The sequence below is a fragment of the Aythya marila genome (genome assembly GCF_965140915.1).
Source record: "Aythya marila genome assembly, chromosome: 9".
NCBI lineage: Eukaryota > Metazoa > Chordata > Aves > Anseriformes > Anatidae > Aythya > Aythya marila.
The window spans coordinates 21,903,866-21,924,272 of NC_139050.1; the positions used below are offsets into that span (position 1 = coordinate 21,903,866).

The 20,407-nt window shown below is 40.5% G+C and overlaps 2 protein-coding genes across 2 annotated transcripts in view; both read right to left on the reverse strand.

Moving 5' to 3' along the window:
* Positions 1-20,407, reverse strand: part of LRRIQ4 (leucine rich repeats and IQ motif containing 4) — a gene marked incomplete at both ends in the record, with an annotated part of 228,139 nt that overhangs the window by 180,131 nt on the left and 27,601 nt on the right. The window lies entirely within an intron of this gene.
* On the reverse strand, positions 7,554-14,337 carry SAMD7 (sterile alpha motif domain containing 7; the record flags this gene model as incomplete). Its single annotated transcript, XM_082766703.1, has 8 exons — positions 7,554-7,826; positions 8,814-8,924; positions 9,686-9,807; positions 10,067-10,746; positions 12,029-12,107; positions 13,252-13,388; positions 13,529-13,655; positions 14,235-14,337. The coding sequence occupies 8 exons, from the start codon at positions 14,335-14,337 to the stop codon at positions 7,554-7,556; spliced, it is 1,632 nt and encodes a 543-aa protein (XP_082622829.1).

Genomic DNA, 20,407 nt, shown 5'->3' on the forward strand with positions numbered 1-20,407 from the left:
AATGTGCTTACCTTACAGTAACATAAAAGCACATCTGAAATTGAGGATTTCTTGCAGAAGAACTTTTAGCCATCTGCAACGTATGGCTTGCTAATAATAACAATCTTCCATTGGTGCCAAAACGATGGTTTGGCAACTGAAGCAACCAAGAATTAATGATCAGGACACAAGCACGAAGAGTATAATTTGACAAATAAAACAATGAAGAGTGGCCTGTTGCTGTCATGGTTTGCTGTCAGTAAACTGACCACCTCAAGCAGATCTCTGAAAAGGACTGAAGGACAGAAAGTGGGCCAGGGAACGTATCCTCCAGTGTGAGGCACTGGATAGAGAACTTCCTATCACTGTGGAATGTGAACCCTAACAAGGCTGAATCTTGCATGGGACAAGCTCATTTGTACTCACAAGTATGGCTGGAGAACAGGAGAGACACAACTGGCAGAATCAGGCGATGGAAGTGGAGGTTCAAACTGCTTGCCTTTAAGGTAAGTGTCTGTGTTAACTGTGGGGCATGTTGGAAAAGGAGCATTTCAGAATTATGTGGTGAATTTACAGCCTCTTAAGTGACAACTGACATTTTTGTTAGATAAGGTTTCCTGAATCATGAAAACTTAAATTACTGTTGTGAAGGATATTGCATGCAGTCGGAGTGGTTTCCTTTATCAACTGAAGCAAAACCCACAGCATTTCATTAGCTTGTGTGTAATCAACTATGTTATCTAATATGGCAGCAGGGATGCTGGAAACGTAGCTTAACAAAAAAAAAAAAAAAGATACATTCATGAAACAACAAAAAAAATCTCCTCTGGCTGGTATATAATAGATCCTTGTAGATAAAAGAAGTGCTCTGAGACATTTGCTTTGTTTTTACACTCTGATTTTAGGTGTCCTTTATTGGCCTCTGAGGCAGGACACTAAGGCAGGCAGTGTTTTACTCTCTCTGGTATATATTTTCTTCTACCCTTACATTCACTTGTTCCTGGCAATTTACTGGCATGTGTGCTATTGGGCCAGCGTTGGTCACACTGGTAAGATGATGTGGTCTTACCACTGTGGCATAGTTGATATGCACCAGAAGTGCAAGTCCACATCGGCAACTGGATTACTGCCCAGCATGTCACGAATTATCTTTGGCGTCACGCTGCCTTCTGCAACACAGAAATTGAGGTAATACCAGAAGTTCAACCAAGCATCTGTTCTGCTGAACTAGCCATTCATTTTTATAAAGCTCTGGACCCATGGTTAATCCTTCTGGCTTTGGGGGAAGAGATGGGAAAACACGAATCAGAGTTACCTCAACCGTTACGCTGAGGGGAAGGAGGATGGGTGGGAGGGAAGGCAGGAAGGATGGAAGAACATCCATGGAAGGAGCTGAGGATAGACAAATTCCCAAATGATGCATTAGGAGCCATTTCCTAGAGCATTTATACATGATAGCATGCTGCAGGCTCTGGAGTGACTTCCCATTTTATCCAGTCAGCTTCAGCATTGAATATGTGTTCAAAATACAAAGAAGATGGGCCTCATACTGTACAGCAACACATACTTTCATGGCAGGTTTAGCTAACATCCACCCACAAACACGAGTCATTACTCAGAAGCACACTCCAGTGTAGACATATCCTGAGTCACTTCCATCTCAGAAGCTTATAAATATTTAGTTCGCCACTCAGCTTTTAATTTAGCAGAGCAACAAAGATTCATTAGAAAAATCTCCAGAATTATGTTTTACTAAGAAGCTTCTGCAATAACTCCATTCTTGCAAGTTCCTTTTCATTTCTGCATAACTCAGAATTATTTGATATTTATAACCTACAAAAAAACATAGTTGAACTAAGCATGATTTTCCCCTGATTCTAGGCCTTATGTAATCAGTTTCATCAATTTCAGATAGCAGCTTTGTTCATTGCAAGAATATTTTTTTATTTTACTCCCTGGTGAACCTAGTAAGGATACGACCCTCCTGATGTCAATACTGCTGGTCCAGCAAACCATACCGGAGTCAGCGGGGATGTACCTGGATATACAAAAAAAGTTAAATGGAAAATACATCAACCAATTTTTTGGAAGAATAAGATCAGGCTTTTGGAAAGAAAAAAAAGAGGCTTGCATACCTCTGTATTTTTTGGCAGTAGCAGGAGGGGGAGGAGAATGGCACTAATTAAAGATCTAGCATTAGGAAAAACTAAATGTTATTGTTTTATAAAACCATACGTTTGTTGATATGATTACAAGTGTTTGAGTTTAAAATCCTTGTTATATAAAAATGTGATTCTCGGGTTTACATTTCTCAAATTAACGGATTCAACCAGAAGCTGGTGAGTGCTTTACAGCCCATCAATGCAGACTGTTTACAGACTGCTGGAAGCCCATGAATCACAGGCTGAGCAGCACTTATCTCGCAGAACTGTTTGAACCTTGTAACTGAAAGGTAATCAGCAAAGATGAAACCAGATTGACTTGTGATGCTTTCTTTTTTCCCCTTTGGTTAGGAGTGTTTTTTCTGTTTGCTATTTTGGTTGATTGATTTTTATTTCAGTAGTTCACACATGCAGATGCCAGATACTTGTGTTTTTAAATGTTGTAAAAGCAAAACACCTATTTGTGTCTTCATTGTACTATAGGAAAAATATCATTCTCTGTGTAACATAGGCAATAGGTTCCTTTTTTCTATAATCTTGGTAAAAGACTTTGCATCCTTAACAACAGGGAAATTGTTGTCCAAGAAGAACACACGGATAGCAGCAGAACTAATGTCTGCTTGGAAGAATACAGACTTAGGTAAACTTGGCAGGAGGGCAAGGGAAAGGAATGTATAAAGGCCAAGTCAACGGAATAAAAAATATTTTTTTTTGTGGCCTACAACAAATGAAATAGGAGAGGCAGGTTTTCTGCTTACCATAAAATGTATTCCTATTATTTTAGAATTACTATAGCATGAAGGCTTAGTCAAAGCCAAGCATCACAGGTAGGAGAACCCTGATGAACACCCAGCCTCATTGAACAGACTTGTTATTTTCCAGTGAATAATGAAGGGCTGAGATGAAAATATGGGGTCAAATAGGCTGATTCATAGAGCATCACGCTTCTTCCTTTGACCAGGTGTTTTGTAAAGGGCTGAAGCATGTACCTGCCCTGGTGGAAGTCAGAGCGCATGCAATTTGTTTATGGCAAATAGTAGGGGGAGTTTTAAAGCACAGAAGAGACTGATTCAGCAAATAAATGCAGAGTTTTGTGGATTGTATTAGAAGAAGAATGAATAGCTCATGTACAAAGGAGGCCTTGGGAAAGGTTCTTACAATAGTTTTGGATTACATCTATCTGATCTGAAAGCTGCATGGGGCTTTGACTACTATGCACACGGTTTGTAAAATGCATTGCACATCCATGTCAGTTGAAAACCTTTCTTATTTGGCTCATATATTTGGGTTGTATTACAAAGCTCAGTTCTGTACTTTCATTTTCCTGGTGCTGCCAAGGACAGCACTCTTAAAAATACGGATGGCTGTCCATGTATGCTCAGACTTACATTTTAATAAGGAAATTCTATTTTGATACAGTTTAGTGTTTCAGGCTCTTGCAATGATGTGAACTTTGATGACTTTTTTTTGTTTGTTTGTTTGTTTAAAGGGAAGTCTGCAAGGGAATGAATACAAGTTGAATGCGAATGAAGGCTGGGTGGAGGTCACTCAACGCTCGGACATCCTAGCTTTTAAGTACATATAGAACAGCAGGCAGGAATAATGGGAAAAAGGAAAGTGTACACTTCTCCCCATAAAACTATGGCTTCTTATCACCGTTTCTTGCATTCTCTGAGGAGAAGACTGTTTCACAAACCCAGCGGAGAGCCAAGAACATAGCATGGTTGCTCGTGTAGCACATACATAGGAACAAATTGATTTGAACATTAGTAGCAACTTTGAGCCTGACTGGCTGTACTGCACTGATGTATATTAAGGAAGTCTTTAAACACAGGAGCCTCTGCTGTGGTTTAGCCCTGGCAGGCAGCTCAGCACCACGCAGCCATGTGCTCACTCGCCCCCAGTGGAAGGTGGGGAGAGAGTCAGAAAAGTGAAAGTGAGATAACTCATGGGTTGGGATAAAGACAGCTCAACAGGCCAAAGCTGCATGTGCAAGCAAAGTAAAATAAGGCATTCACTCAATGTTTAGCCATCTCCACCTGCAATCTTGGTTGTTGGTGTTTTTTTGTTTATTTTTCCCAGATAGGAAAAAAAAACAAACAAACATTTCTTAAGGGGTTTCAATCTTAGATATACCTTAAGTGCCGAGTTTAGACTGTTGTTCATCTGGTCCGAAAGCTCCCTCATTATAGGATTCTGTTAAATGCTGTTCTGTCACTGTTAGTTATCATGTTAAATGCAAAATCAGTACAGGAAGGTGATGAGGAATTTGGACCTCTTATGCCAGATTCAGTTGATAGATGCTTCATTTTATTGAACCACTGGCTTTGATTTGTGTCTGCTTTCATGTAACTTTTATCAAAATTACATTTGGATATGGTTGGATGACTGCAACTCCACCCCGCAGAGCTGTTAATGCATCGGTGTTACAGCCTAACACACAGCTGATGTTAAGTGAAACACCTCTGATGGTGCTGTATGTATTAAAATACATCATCTGCATTCCAATGGGATTTAAATAGTGTAGCAGATAAAATGAGCACAGAGGAGGTATAGCCACCAGCAAATCAACAAGTACCACAGTTCTGCCAGCTCTGCCACTTGTGATTGCTAGCTACACCCCTGTGCAGCCGGAATAAGCACTGAAAAACAAAAAACCACATGCAGATGCTGAGAATCAGCAAGGCCTCGAGTGTTTCAGTGTAAACATAACACCTGAAAACAAAACAAAAATGAAAGTATGACTGTCTACTGATTCTCTCTCTCTCTATATATTGAATTTTAACCTTATTTTTGTTTTGTTTTTCTTTTCTTTCTTTCTGAAGTGTTTGTCAGGGAGGAAACTTTCATTACTAGTGGTATTTCCTTCGTTAGAAATAGAAAACATTATGTCTCTTTAGGTAAATCCCTTTCCTTCCTATTTCCCCCTAGCACAGTATGCAGTCTAGGCCTTGTTGCAGTGTAGCTGCTCTGATGCGTCTCCTCCCAGTACAGGAAGCCATGAAGTCATTCCTTTTGTAGTTTTGGGAAGAAGAGCCCAGTATGTGCACAGGATCACATCACATGCTTTCATGTCTTTTTTTTTTTTTTTTTTTTTTTTTTTTTAATTGCAGAAGTGGTATCAGACTGCAAAGTTTGGATCCCGGCTTTCTCTGCTTTTGGAACCGTTCACGTCTGAGCCATTTACAAAAATAGTCACACGCTTCAGAACCAGATTTCAGGCTTTCTTCCCTGGCATATGGGATTTCAAGTCAAGCTCCTCTGCTGCTACTTTAGAAAAACAAGTTCAGTTTCTTCACATCCTTGCTCTTGACAGGCCACCTGTACCCACAGTGTGCTGCGTGTCACTTTGGGATGGATTTGGCTAACCTCTCGCAGCTTTGCAGCGACATCTTGTGGCCCAATTGACCTTAAAATGCATCAGGGTGGAGGTCTCATGAAGATTAAGACGGTGAGGAGGCAGGGTGCCATTGGAAAACCAGTACATTAATTGTGTTTAATTAGATAAGTGGCATTGCCACTATGATAGTCAACTTTACAAACAACCAACAACAACAATAAAGTTAGAAATTGTTTCAGATGCTAAACAAAATTGGTGTCCCTGAAACTTTTACTATATAAAAATATTTGCTTTTTCACCAATGTTTCATGAAGAATCTACTTCAAAAAAGGGGGAAATCATAACAATTAAATTACTATAAAAGTAAAACTTTTCTTCTGATGCAAGTAATCTAAGAAGTTACATGTTAAAATAACAAGTAAAAGCATTACAAACAGGACTTTTGTACATTGAAAATCGTGTTTTATCCAGAATCTGGAAAAGTAAACATTTTTCATTATTAAGTTCAACAAAAAACTCTCCAAGCTGCCTTACTAAGTTTTAAAGCCTTGAAAAAATATAGAAAAGTTAATAAAGAGAACGGAGCTTGACACTTTGTGAAACTCATTGAGACAAAGCAAACAGCAAACTAATTCCAAGCAAAGCCATTCCAAGATTAATCATGCTGTTGTACTCTTCTTAGGCAGTCTTATGGAATTATACGCAGGCTTTCCAATTTCAGCTCATAATTTTGCTTTTTCTAAACACCATTGAGTATTCAGTAAACAGTTCCTTATGTGAAAGATGCCCTCACATGATGTGTAAGACATAATCAAACTCTCGTGTTAATGGAAAGAGTCCCAATAATTTCACAAGATCACAGAAGATTACTGCCAGCAATTTTGGAGTATTTTGCTGCGTAGCATTTCACCGTTGTCCACTAGGCCTTACTGGAATTTATCAGTTAACCCTAAAAATGTAAACCCTGCGTACGGTATTTGGAGATTAACACACAAAGCCCCAAACTGCCATAGCTGGAGTCAGTGGCAGAGTGTTCAGCAAAAGCAGAATCAGGCTTAACTCCTTTTATGAGACCGCTGTAGATACTTGCCCTTCCTCTCAAGGCTGCAAAGTTTGGACAGCATAATTGGTAAGTAGTCATAGGTAGCAAAAGTGAGGGGAAAACACAGTTTTGCAGAGAAAAGACAGCTTTCAGGCTACAGTTGGTGACCTCTTCCAATATGAAGAACATCGCTGAGTGAAGGGCTGTCCTTGGCCTGCCCAGGGGAGCAGAGGTGAAGGATGCTGCTGCAGGGAGCGAGGCTGGCAGGAACCAGGAGCCTTTCAGCCTGCCACCTCCAGGGATGTTGCTGTCTCTGTGACGGGTCTTCACGGCAGCATCTGCCTATGCTTCACTCTAAACTCAGCTCATCCATGCAGTCACTCAAAGCAGTTTCCAGCCCTGACATTAATAATGCCTCAGAATAATTAAAACAGCAGCTACACACAATATTTTGATGTCCTGGATTTAATCTGCGTACCCTGCCTATACCCTTACCTCCTTCCCAGGCACTTTGAAAGGCTTCGATCTAGAATGGGAATGGAATTAACTCAAATTGCTGAGTCCAGGGTATATTTCTCTCTCTGTAGCAGGCAATTCCATAGTCTCCCAATGAATTCTATGTAAATGCCGCTGTATACATTTTCTGTGTAAATTTTGCTTCAACAGAAGCAGAAGCCAGCTGTGCAGCCGTAGCTTTTCCTGGTAGTTCCTCAGCAGCCTGCAAAACTGTACGGAGTGCTCTGAGCCTCTGACAAATGTCAGTGATGACACCAGACTTTAATGAAAATTTAAATGTATCTGTGAGCTGTACTGATATCCTTTTAAATGAATTGCACTTGAAAGAAATTGCACTAATATGTAGTCGCATTTTTAAAATGCTTTTGAGATACCACACTGCCTCATGCATCATTTGCAGCTTACTTTGTTCAGTCCCAATCATGCAGGGGTTTCAGGCTGCAGCTATCCTCTCAGACACTTCGTAACTAGAGGTTCCTGTATCAGCAATAAAGTTTTATGCCCTGGACCCAGCTCAACTTTTTTGAAAAGTGATCATCTGGAAGTCAGCCTGAGACCCAGCTGTGTCACACGGATTTTCCCTGCTTTCTGAAACAATCTGCTCCACTGTTTTTGAAGCTTCTGGACCTTGCGAGCAGGGACTATCCAGAGCATCACCACTGCTGTTGCAGTGAAGAGGGGAGGTGATGTCGGAGGGCTGGTCTGATGGTTTGCCTGGAGCAGACGGCAGAGGCACGGACAAAGGAAGATTCATCATGTAGAGCACGTTGCCCAGACGTCGAGACACCTTTAAAGACAGAAACACAGTTGCAGGAGCTGCTTTTTGAGGTAGAGTTAACATCACTAAATGTTGAGGCTGGCTGTCACGTAGCAATGCCAGGGACAAAGCCTAGAAGCCGTGTAGATCCCAACCATCTTATCAGTGGTTAGCAAAAGTGAAAAAAAAAAAAAAATCTCTCCTATTTTCTCTCTCATATTTTTCTAGGCTCGGCCTTTTTCCATTTTTCTTGTGGAAGGAGCTTGGCAATGCTCAGCACAGCCTGCCTGGGAAATGGCTCAGCGTGCTGGCGCTGACAGCTCTTGCTCTCTAGGTACTGTGGCACCCAGGAGACAGAGGGGAGGCAAACTGCCAGCCAGGAGCTGGGAAGGTGGTTTTAAAAAGAAGAGTGACAGAGAGCTTGAGATTAAAGAAAACAGACAGGCAGACAACAGAAACACACAGAGAGTTTATATTACTGGATGAAATGAAGAGCAGAAAATTTTAAACATAAAGGGACGGCCTGCCTATGAAACATGTAAGGTTATATTCCCAGAAAGGCTGTAGAAACATTCACTTGGCATCTTTAAAGGCCAGGCTGGAGCAAAAGCAAGTATGTATCAGAACACTTCTTACCAGCTGGGAAAGGAAAAGAGTGCAATAGAATAAATCCATCAAAATCATCAAATCCATCTTTTCCATTGCCAGCCTCAGCTTAGCCTCCAGTTCAGTTGTGTCCTCACTCTAGTTTGGGCATCTCTCAAACTATCGGTCCTCACAAGCCCTCCACCTCCAGTGTCTCCCTGCGTGCTGTCAGTATGTGCAGAGAAGCAAAAGCAAACTATGCTGGAAGCCTTTTTTTTTTTTTTTTTTTTAACCTCAATATTAACAGTAATTACCTAATCAGTGAGAAAAAAAAAAAAAACATGTTTTTGTTTAGAAAAAAAGTATCCCGATAACTTCTGACTCTTTCACGTCTTTGTGACTTGCTGGTTTTGGCACATTTGGTGATCATACCTGAGAGCGGATTTTTAATGCTGGTCCGAGTTTTAAACCCATCGTATCCAGGAGATGTTCCTCTGTTAGCAGTGGGAGGGTTTCTCCATCAATAGCGTGGTCTTTGAATATCTTACATGAAACAAAAAAATACCATCATGGGGTGATAAAGCAGACTTCACTGGTTATTTTTTTTGCTTAATCCCGAGGCATAGACAACAAAAGGAGGAAATAATTTTAGTGTTTTATCTTCCTAGTTCTCTCTTAACTGCAGTGTGAGGCTGTTTGCTCAGATGTACAGATAGCTGCACATTTGCCTGTAGCTGGTCTACTTTCTTTTCTTGGGAACTTTGTCATCTTTCCATGTTAATTAGTGAGGTTTTTGTTTGTTTCATTTGGGTTGTTTTGTTGCTTGTTTCATTTTAGGAAACTTGAGCAGCCTGCTGTCAATGAAAGAGGAGTGTTCATCTTGTTAGATCTTTCCCAGCAGTGTATGCGATTTCAACCTCTTGCATTTCTCATGATATTTCACTTTTTTAAATGCAATGACACTCATAAGAGCTCAGAGGGGTAGGCGGGTTAAACCAATATCCAAGAACGTAGAAGTGCTTTAAAACTTGTGCAGGATATGTAGAAAGAAAAAAATTAAGATACTTTTTTTTTTATACTGTTGTTTTGCTGCTGATCCTCTTAGTACGTGTCATGAGCAATGACTGCAGATTGCAGCATGCGAGCAGAAGTGCATGCGACCTCTCAGAGCATGGGCTACTACCACATTTATAACTTTGGGACAACTAGCTAACCTCTAACATATTCGTTTGATGGCCTTTAAATCTAGATGATCCTAAAGACCTTAAAATGTGACTGTGAACATGAGGTATGTTTGTAATCACCTGGGCATAATCTGAACAGCCTGGGAGGCTGCCGATGAAGTTGTATACATCATCCACAGTCCACTTGCGAATGTCTTCGATGGTAGAAATGTCTTCTCCGTTCAGGATCAGGCCATGTGCTCCTGTAAGGAAGAAGGACAAGCGTAATGTTTTTAGGACTCTGCTGGCAAATCGGTTGGAAAAGGCTGTTAACATAAGAATTTGTACACTTAGCCAGAGCCCCAGACTATAACAGCACCGTGTATAAATTCTACATTTAGCTGCCATGACTCTGTTGTACCAAAATTTAGCTTAGATCAAAGGGAAGAAACAAGAGAGCAAGTCATTAATAATACTGAATATCAATATGCCATTTAACTGCAGGCTGGAGACTTGACAAACCTGGAGTTAGCAATGGGTTGCTGGGTACTGGAAACCCATATGGTAGTGCTGAGAAGGGGATTGCAGAAGGGTACATGTACTTGTCATCAAACGCAGCACAAGAGCTATTAGATTCCTTCTCATTTGTGTTGCTGCAGCTGTTGCTTTCAGCAGAAATTTCGTGAGCAGCACAGTTTTTCCTCAGGTCTTGTTCAAACTCTTTGCAGTTTTTGGCAACTGCAGATGGCTCGGTCTGATTTTTGCTTTGTTCGTGTTTGTTTGGTGTCTCCACCTCGGTTTCTTTCTTGTCCTCTTTCTCGTCATCCACTGCGGTGGAAGCAAGGTCTGCAGTTTTGTCTTCGGCTTGGCTCTTGGTGCCGTTGGCACCACAGTCTGCGGTTTTGGGATTTCCAGCTCTTCTTCCTGGCCGGCGGCCCCTCTCCCTCTGCAAAGCGCTGACTGGAGGGTATGGGCTGGCTGCCATGAGCATAGTGTTGCCGTGAATTTCATCGAGGGTGGTACGATGAACGTATAAGTCACTGGGAAGGTGGCCTTCAGGTAGTCTGTGCCTGCCACGGAAAGCAATGGGGCTGGCTGGCATCCCGTGGTAAAGGAAAGGTGCTTCCAGGCCCAGCAGCCCTTTCCGATGAGCTTTCTCCATTTCTTTTTGCTGAAAAAGAGCACTCATCTCCATTTCCATCCTAAGAGACACACAGAGCACAAGCAGTCAGGGCAGCTCTGATCTTTAATCATCTCTTTTATTTTTTTTTTCGTGTCAGATTTGACAGCGTGGCCTGCTCCTCCGGGGCCTAGAGTATTGGGGGATCACTGGACCTTGGTCAGGGGCAGAGTCCCTTCAAGAACAAAAATTTGGGCCCATTTGGGCCCAGCACAGCTGCAGGGGTGCAGCAGGTTGTTTGATAACACCTGGTTATCAAAGCCAGAGGAAGTGGGAGAGCTGGGGGCAGAACGCAGGGGGAAGGTGCTAGGACTGGCTCGAGAGTTGGGTAAGAATTTGCCTTGGGGATTTAGGCTGAGCTTATTCACTTCGGGGGTTTCTTGGGTTTGGTGGGCTGAGGGAAGAACCTGAACAGGCAGCGGTGGTGCTGATATGGCCAAGGGGATATAGGCTGCCACTATTAGTGCCTAGCTATTTTTTATTTATTTTTTTTACACTGTGTGGCGGCAGTTACGTGAAGCACATTGTTGATGCAAGTCTTGTGCTTGGAGGAGTTCAGCAATCAAGACCGGCTTACTGAAGAGCTTAAAACACTTCTGTCATAGTTCTCCTGAGATGCCTAATCAAAATTTATCAGTTCTTTGCTCTTAACCTCTTTATGCAAGTGATGCTGCAGCTCAGTGCTGTGCCGAATCCCAGTGCAGGTATAGCTGGGGTCAGAGTTTCCCTATGGAAATGGTGTGGCTGTGAGGGAGGGCATTAGTGACTACTTCACCAGCTACTGATTACACTGAAACTGGTACAAATGACCAGGCTCTCTGTTGTAACCCTGACATTCACATCGTTTGGTTAAACTGGGAAAGCTGTCCACCCTTGGTGGGGTGGAGACGTGGCTAATCATCCCCAGGGCCCAGCTGTAGAGGCTTAAAGTAGTGCATGTGGTAGCACACAGCTGTAAAGTTTGAATTTGTTTTTGACTTTTTGTAACTTCAGGCTGTTTGGGTCCAGAGCTCAAGGGCTGGGTCTGCAATCTGTAGCATGTTTGTTTCTTTAACCAAGCTGACGGGGTTGTTTCTGTTCCCTAACTCATTTTAAGGCTAAAAGCAAAATAGGGACAAGCAGAAAGTTCAACAGTCTCAGACCCTCAGAGATACGAGGGCCCTCTGCTTCTCTGGGTGGTTTGAAAAACTATCTCAATGATTCCTAATAAAAAAATCAGCAAAGTCTGTGACTTCATTGCTTCCATCTGCCTTTGCTGCCCTAATCCTGGCCCACACCTCAGAGCAAAGCTTACTCTCAATTACCTGGCAATATTTTGCTTTTGAACCAGTTCCTGCCTTCTGGCCACAGCCTCCATGGATTCCGGCTGGAGAAAGCTGTATCCTTAAAGGGAAAAAAAAAATAAAATGAATTGTTTCCTCAAGCAAATGCACAAACCCCAGAGCAATGCAAAGGCACTTCAAAAGGCTTTTTAAGGCTTGAACCGTGTGCTTCTCCAGGAAGCTGCTGTGACTTCAAGTTAAATACTACTTGTGTTCATTACTTCAGTGGGAATATGTAGAAGAAGCACGAAGTCTAGGATCAGATGTGTCGTTAGGTGCACCCGCCGTTATCCATAAAGGAAGGAGGTAGCAGGGTTGTGTTATTTGGTGACTTAGGTCTCTGAAGTAGTTACAGCTGCTCAGAAAGTAATGGTTAAGCAAAGCAAACCTGCTCCTTAAAGACTATTTTCAGCCTAGATGTCATGTTATTTTAAAAGGCATTTTCTCTTGAGGTAATTTCTTATTTGAGATCTGCGTTTATAGGAAAAAATCTGAAGCCAGAAATTCTTTTTATGGATCTATACAGAATCCAGAGTTTGCATCCCCTGGTCAAAGAAGGAACCATAAGATAGGACCTCTCAGTATAAAGCGGTATATAAATTGCTTATAAATAAACTCATGTAAATATATTTGCAGCATGATGTATGTACCACAGTTCTGCTGCCATGCTGTGGTATCCAGCCTTCCCTTAGAGCTGTGCCCTGTAATTCTGAGTCTTCATTTAGGACAACCAACAAGCCAATTTAGAAAGTGTAATCTGTTGAGAGATAAAATGGCATCTGATACTGTGATTAGAGAATATGGTCAATAAAGTAGTCTTTTAAAACAGCTAATACTGATACATGAGCATGAGTTAAATGTAGCAGAAAATGTTGATTGGACTCATTTGTTTAGCTGTAGCCTTCTGTTTAGGTGTGTGATACCTGGGAAACAAAAAAGGAAAGAGAGAACAGAAAGATGCACATGGTTTGGAAATCAGTGTATTTAACAGAAGTTGAAATCGGTGTTTAAGACCTAAACTGGCACAGTTTAGAATCCCTAGTAAGAGATTGTCTCCTTTTAGTGAGACTATTTTACCAAAGAAAATAAATTAGGGTTGCAGATACTGCTGATAAACCAATGGGGGGAAAAAAAACCTAATAGGTGCCATTTGTTTTCTCAGTTGCATGCTATCACTTTTCAACTTACAGACAGTGCTTCATTACCTGGGCCTGGATAAACACGGTTGGACAATATGTTTGGCATGTTTGTGTGCTGTGGGACTGTGGGCCCGAGGTGAGATGCTATATGAATTTGTCTTGGGTCAGCTGATGCCATCATTTCGGTGGAAGGTAACAAATCTCTGCGAGAAAAAAAGACATTCAGACATTGAAAGGACAATGTTTGGTTAATACTAATATAAGGTTTTTATGTACTGAAGGACAGCACATGAACATTTATTCTTTAATTGCAGTATTACGCTAGAGAAATGATGAAAAATACCTGTCTACCAGTCGAGGCTCGAACTGGGAGGAAATCGCCTGCATTCTCTGCTGGCCAGTGGCCATTAGCGGGGGGTTTACTGCCATCAGCTGATTCCTCATGAGCATCTCCTGGCGCTGCCGCAGTTCTGACACAAAGCATACACAGTTTCCACTGCCACCTTAACTGCTTTGTTTAACTAATGCAGTTTTATACAATCAAAATGCAGTAAAAATAAACAGGGTGTGCACAGTCAAGTGTATAAAAGGACAATTTACAATCAGCAATAACTTGTATATCACTATTAAACTGGGAGAGCATAGCCATGAATGTGAAGTTCTCTGTTTGAGAGAGTTTTCATTTCTAATATGATTTTTCTTTTTAAAAAATCTTACTGGCTGGGACCAGCTTTGTTGTGAGAGAGCAGCTCTAGCAAGAAGAGCCTGCAATTAGAGCCAGAACCTCTGTGTCCAGCTACGGTGTCTGTTGCTGAGCTGCTCTGTGGCCTTGACTCCTCTTCCAGATGCTTAGCACCTCTTGGTCAGCTTCTGAATGCCAGCAATTCCCCATGTTAACTTTTAATTACCTTGATAGCGAAATGCTTTTTCCAATTATTCCTAAGAGAAATTTGAGATACCTTTTTAAAAGGCATTCAACCTGTTGCTGGCTGTTTCTCGAGATTAGCAATCCTATAAACAAATGTGCCGTAAGGTTTCTTCCTGCTTACCTCCTGCTGCCATGCCACTTGCTAGCCGGTACAAGTGCTTCTCTTCGAGAGCTCCTTGCTCCCCCAGCATAGACATCTTTCTCATGTGATCCCGAGGAGTCATGCTGTAAGGGGACAGCAATGGTTTTTCCAGTGAGAACAGAATCAGCAGGCCCAAAGAAAGAAGTAAGACATTCAACAATGTAAAGAACAGTAGGTTTTATACGAGTTGTCCCATCCCTGTGATTAAGTGTTTAAGGCCAGGCTGGATGGGGTTTGGAGCAGCCTGATCTGGTGGTGTTCTCCACATTTCTGAATGCTGCAAATGCTCAATTCTGTGTTGGCAAAGATTGTGGACTTTTTTTTTCTTTCTTTTTTTTTTTTTTTTTAAGGATACTTTAGACTTAAAGCGGTTTAGGATGCTGGGTGCCTCATGAAGAGCATTTGAGCTGCCAAAGTGCTTCTGAGCTGCTAAAGCATGCTAAAGCTCAGTACTAAAGCGTTTTAGTGCAGAACTAAACTGTGCAGCAGCTCAAAAAATAGGAGGCAACTGCGAAGATATTTGCTGTACCATATTGGTCCAGTGACCATCTGGGTGGTTTCTGTTCATGGCTGAGTGGGCTGTACTAAATGCACTAGAAAATGAAGCTGAAATTGTAAACTTCATCCTAACTTCTGTATACCCTGGTGCACCTGACTAGAGAATATGAAGGGACAAAGCAACCAGCAAAGGGCCATGGAAAAAAAAAAAAATAAAGGAGGTTTTTATCGTTTTAGTTTAGTAAATCAGGAAAGAAAAAAATCAAAGTTAATGTTAACGCTGATAAAGTTTCTCCTGTCGGATGACTGAAATGCTGTACCACTTTAACATTTTAGGAAATTGCTTCAATTCAATTTTGCTTTTGTTCATCAGGCCTAACTAGAACTCCTGCACTTTTGCTGTTGTAGTAGAAACACCTTCTTTCTCCCCTATAAAATCACACCTGTGACTAAAAATATGTGATGCAACTTTTAAAGTGTGGAATCACAGAAAACCTGCTGGGAAAGGACCCATCTATTCTGACCCAAAACCACCACCTTCATGTAGGACCAAATATACCCTGCCTGTTTTGACCAACACCCAAGTGACAGTAACTGTGGTTAGAAACCATTAGCACCAGTATCACGACATTATTTGCTGTAGGGTCTGGATTTTGTGTAGATGTGAAGCATGTTACACTGGTGGCAGTGTCTGTCTCCTTTCAGAGCTGGAGCAGAGACTATCTAAAACCTTTTTTCAAAATCCTTCTTTTATAAAAGTGAGGTTAACTTTTGAATGCTGGCATTTCCACTGAAAAAAAAGGGTTCCATTCCGTATACAGCAGCCTCCATAGTGGAGCTGATCCGTAAGTTTTGATAGATTATTATCTATTGGATGACTAAAGATATGCCAGGATTCAGAGAGCATCACTTCAGGCAATGTTCATGACATCAGCAACTTAGCCTTGCAAAGGCAGAGTAGGTGGTCTGTTGGTTTGATAAGGAATAGATGTTATATTGAGAAGTCATGGAATAATATCACTTAAAAGTTTATCTTCAACTGCATCTGTAACTTACTGCTTCCACTGACCCAGTTTTTGAATCATCATGAGCCAAAAGGAGGGTTTGATTCCTTAATGAGGTTTTCACTGGAGTTGCTCCATGAAGCTGTTCTGTTTTGTTTTGTTTTCTGTTGTGCCAGTCAATCCTGTCTAATTTATCTTGGATTTCTTCTCAGATACATGAAAAATAACTCTGGTATTTCTGGTCAAAGTTTTCAGGATGCTGTTTCCACTGAAAATAATCTGCTTTCCTAAGCTGGATGTCAGAATACCCGTATGGTGCAAATTTTATGTAAAGGAAATGTTTTGTATGTATGTTATCAGTTTTAAGTTCCTTGCTAAGTTCCCTGACTTTCCTGTTCAGGGAAGTATTGAGTTGGTGTGGTAGGATACATACTTAGCTCAACAACCTAATAGTAAGACTAGTATATAACCTTGTGTCAGGAGGAGATACTGAACTCTCTTAATTCGTTACACTGTTTGGAAAAACATCTTCTTGAGTTATTTAGCTGGAGCTCTGACTGGCAGGTCAAAATTAGGGTACTTAAAGCTCATGCTATTTTCATAATAACTAGCATAGTAGAAAAAAAAAAAAAATCTCTAAGAAGAGAACAGGGAAAGTATACTTCTGATACATATATTAGCTGGGATTTAAGAGCAGCTCAAAATCCGGCCGCCGAGTTCATATAAATTCATACACACCAGCTGTCCACTGTTGCATTCATATATGGCTCTTCTCTGATCCTATTGCACAAATCCTGGCTGTACAGCACATTACAGGGATGAAGACAAGTTAATCTGTACCTTTAGAGTCTTACCCTTAGCAAACCCTTCTTGGCAGCAGGCAGAACCACTCACCCAGTACTAATTCTGTCTCAGTTTATTAGACAAGAAGTGGCAAGACACGAACTTCATGAAGCAGAAGCATTTGGAAATCTAATCAACCTCTGAGCGCTTTCAAAATGTCTGTAGCAGTTCTGCGTCCATATCATAATGCCATCTTATGTATAGTACAGATTTATTGGAAGAGTTATTATTTTAGTTAAACACATTAAGATTTCATTGACTAATACTGCTTTTATATACACCATATGCATATAATTAGCATTTTTAAAGCAATTTTTGGTATACCTTTTCAATGAATGGATCTATGGACTCTTTGAAAGAAGCTGGGTATTGTTTAAAATTTTCATGTAAATTTATGTCAGAGAAATCACTTAAACATATGATATAAGCGTGTATCCAAGCTTATGAGAGAAATATCTGAAGCAACTCATGCATAGTATCATTTTAATTCCCATTGCCTCCTTTCTTAGAAAAAGAAGTTGTGATCACTTGAGAAATCAGATTCTGGTTGGAAAAATAAATATTATTAATACTCTAGTGTTATTAACTGTCATATCAAGGGTTCTTACCTTTAAACTATGCTAGTGCTGAAGTTGTACTTATTCAAGAACCCACAACCAGTAAAGTAAGTTACTTTTGGAAAACAAGAAAGGGATTATACCAACATTATGTTCTACAGGATTGTGAAATATGTCATCTTAATTGGGGTGAGGTACCATTGGAGAAGTTGTAGGGCTAAATTCTAATCCTAGATACGTGGGCACAGACTGCTCAGAGACTGAGATTAGAGTGTAATCCTAAAACTGGATTGAGAACGATACATTCCCTAAAGAAAGGAAAATAACTATATTTACACTGTGTGTGTCATCCAGTAGAGTTCACGTTGCATGCCGCTACACCGAAATGGAGACATGGATGTTTCACCACTTTGGAGCTAGCTAATTGTTAAGACTGCAAGCAGCAAGTCAAAGTTCTTTTAAGCATGTTGGTTTGGGGAAGAGATCAAGGCCTAGTGCTGGTAAATTCAGTCCTTTGGGTACTAAGTTAAGCTGGCAATAGGAGTTCATCTTGTTGCCACTGAAATGTGTGGGAGCAGAGGTAAGGTGGTGTTCCTGCCTGCTACCGAGACACCATCAGCTTTATCGACTGAAACGGATGGCAGAGAGGCTGTGTGCTGAGCACACGTGCACAGCAAGAGCCCTGAGCAGGTGAGACAGGCAGATGGTGGAGGGAAAAGAAGCAGCCCTTCTGCTGTTTGACGTGGCACCGGAGTGGTACGGATACAGGATGGTGAGCAGCAGAGCGGGGAGTTCTGCTTAGCATCTCTCTGAGCTCCAGGCTGGGACCAAGAGACTGGGTCCTGCAGAAGCACGGTGCTAATGACTTGGAGTTGCATTTGTGGCAGCACCCAGAGGCTCCCACTGAGCAGAAGCTTAAGCGTGCACACAAAATGCTGTAACTATGCTTGCTAGAAACATAGGAAAATAACTAAGCAAGAGCTAATGAAAATAGTGGTGGTAGCAGAGCGGGTGTGTGCGTGCGTGTGTCTATGTGTAACATGGCACACTGACCCTCGTCTCCTGACAAACTGGTACGTGGCAATCTGTTTATAAGGGATGGGGCTCTGCATTACGTGGGTTATATGCAGAGAGAAAAGCATGATGAAATTTGTTTTCCCTACGGATTTATTTCATAATTGGCAACGACATTTGTCTTTTCATTGAAACATTATCTTGTTGTCTTTTATTCTTTTCGAAGTTGAAAGATTACAAAACATGGCATAAGTGAGATCAGTTAAAAACAAAGTATATTTTTCACTTTTTAAAGATCATTTTTACTTTTAAAGCATTAAGAAAGGTGTTTTTTTTTGTTTTTTTCCATTTTTTATTTCTAAATATTGGAAGTACAAGACTTGGAATGGAAAACTTTCTGATGATCAGAGAACAAGGCAGGTATTTTTAAATGAAATGCAATTGAATTATAGTGGGATTCTTGCCTTACTTTAACCTGAAATACCAGTGCAAATGACAACACTGCCAGTCCCAAAAGAAACCAGACAGAGGAAAGATGAAGATGTTTCAGGAAGGCTCTTTAAAACTATTTATATTTAACAACTCTTTGATTTCCACTGTCTAAGAGTTTGAATCTTGAAAACCTGTACCAAATCCTCAGCACCTTTCCCCTTGAGTTAGAATCACACCAGTATCCTTCAGACTTCCCAAAGTTCTTTGATAAAAATGTAGAAAACTGCATTTGGTGTGTCTTAGACCACTAAGATAAAACAAGATGGTACTTTTTTTTTTTTTTTCTATTACTAATCTTTTCAGGCTACTTTTCTTCATTATAAATCAAAAGATTAAAATAAAACTGATTTAAAAAAATATTTGCAGGTATATTTAGATACATGCAAGTCATATCTCAGATACTAAAACCATCATTATTTTCCACATTCATACAGAAAACTATAAGTTTTAATACAACCTTTTACCTTTTACAAGAGTAACATGAAATTGCAGATTAGCTCCCGTATACAGACTCAAAAGTCAGCATGCTCAACAGACTGAATGTTTTCTGTTCCACAGTTTGTAGGATCAGGCCACAATAAAATTACTTGAGTCAGGACTGTCTCTCTCGCTCTTTCCCTATCTTTGGAGCTTGGGGGAGTGGGGAAATTCACGTATTCTGTAACTGAGCAGCTTGAAATTTTAGCTTAGAAGGCAATTTAATAGTGCCCAAGCCTTTCTTGGTCTATAGTTAATTCCACCCACATATTCCGATAATACCAAGATGTAAGGAACTCTTACAGCATAACGTTATTTTTACAGAATATATCACACTGCATATGCTGGTGTTCTACAAAGCTGTTATCACCGGGGTTTGTTACAGTGACTAGGCATAGGAGCAAAACTTTAATTAGGCAAATCTAACGTATGTATATCAGAAGAAAACAGCCAAAATCAATAGCCTTGATTAATTCCGATTGCACACTGATTTAGAAAATCCGCTGCCGTAGGAAATACCTGCAAAATATTGATTTTTATCTATAGCATTGAAAAAAAAAATAAATTAGCACAAAGATTCAGCTCTACACATTAACAGACAGTTATCTTTTAAGAATATTTTGTGACAGAAGACAGTGAAACATTGGTTTGCGTATATTAAGTGACTCAATCTGTATCCGATTTGCTTGCAAAATACTGATTTTGCAATGAAAAGCCTTCCCAAATAAAACCTTTCATTTGTGTAATAAATCTTTAAAAGTTTCCAAAATGATCAAATTTATGCTTTAAAACAAATACAGAGTTTCCACCTGAACATGCAGGATTATTTACCCACGAGAATACACATAAAAATTGCTGAGAAACCTGTACATAGTTAATCACATACTTTAGTTTTTCTAAATCGCCCCTGCGTACTCCTAACTTTACTCTTTTCATTCCAGTGCTGCTTTTAAAGAAAAACACTGTGAAGAAGGCTCCTTCGGTCTCTGCAGTTTCTATCATAAGTCTTTCCTATAAAATATGAAAAATCATACATTTCTTGCTTAGCGGATGTAGCATAGCCACTTACATTTAAAAAATAGCACTATTTAGTTTTATTACATATACTTACGTCTATTGTGAAGGCCTTAATTTTGAGAAAAACGATGACACCATGAACCTCCGAGAGCGTGTGCCTTCACTAGAAGTCTTCCTTTCGAGCTGCCTCAGTAATGTGATTGGCAGCTTTTAAAACACATCAAGATTAACATGTCAAAAACTGCCTTAA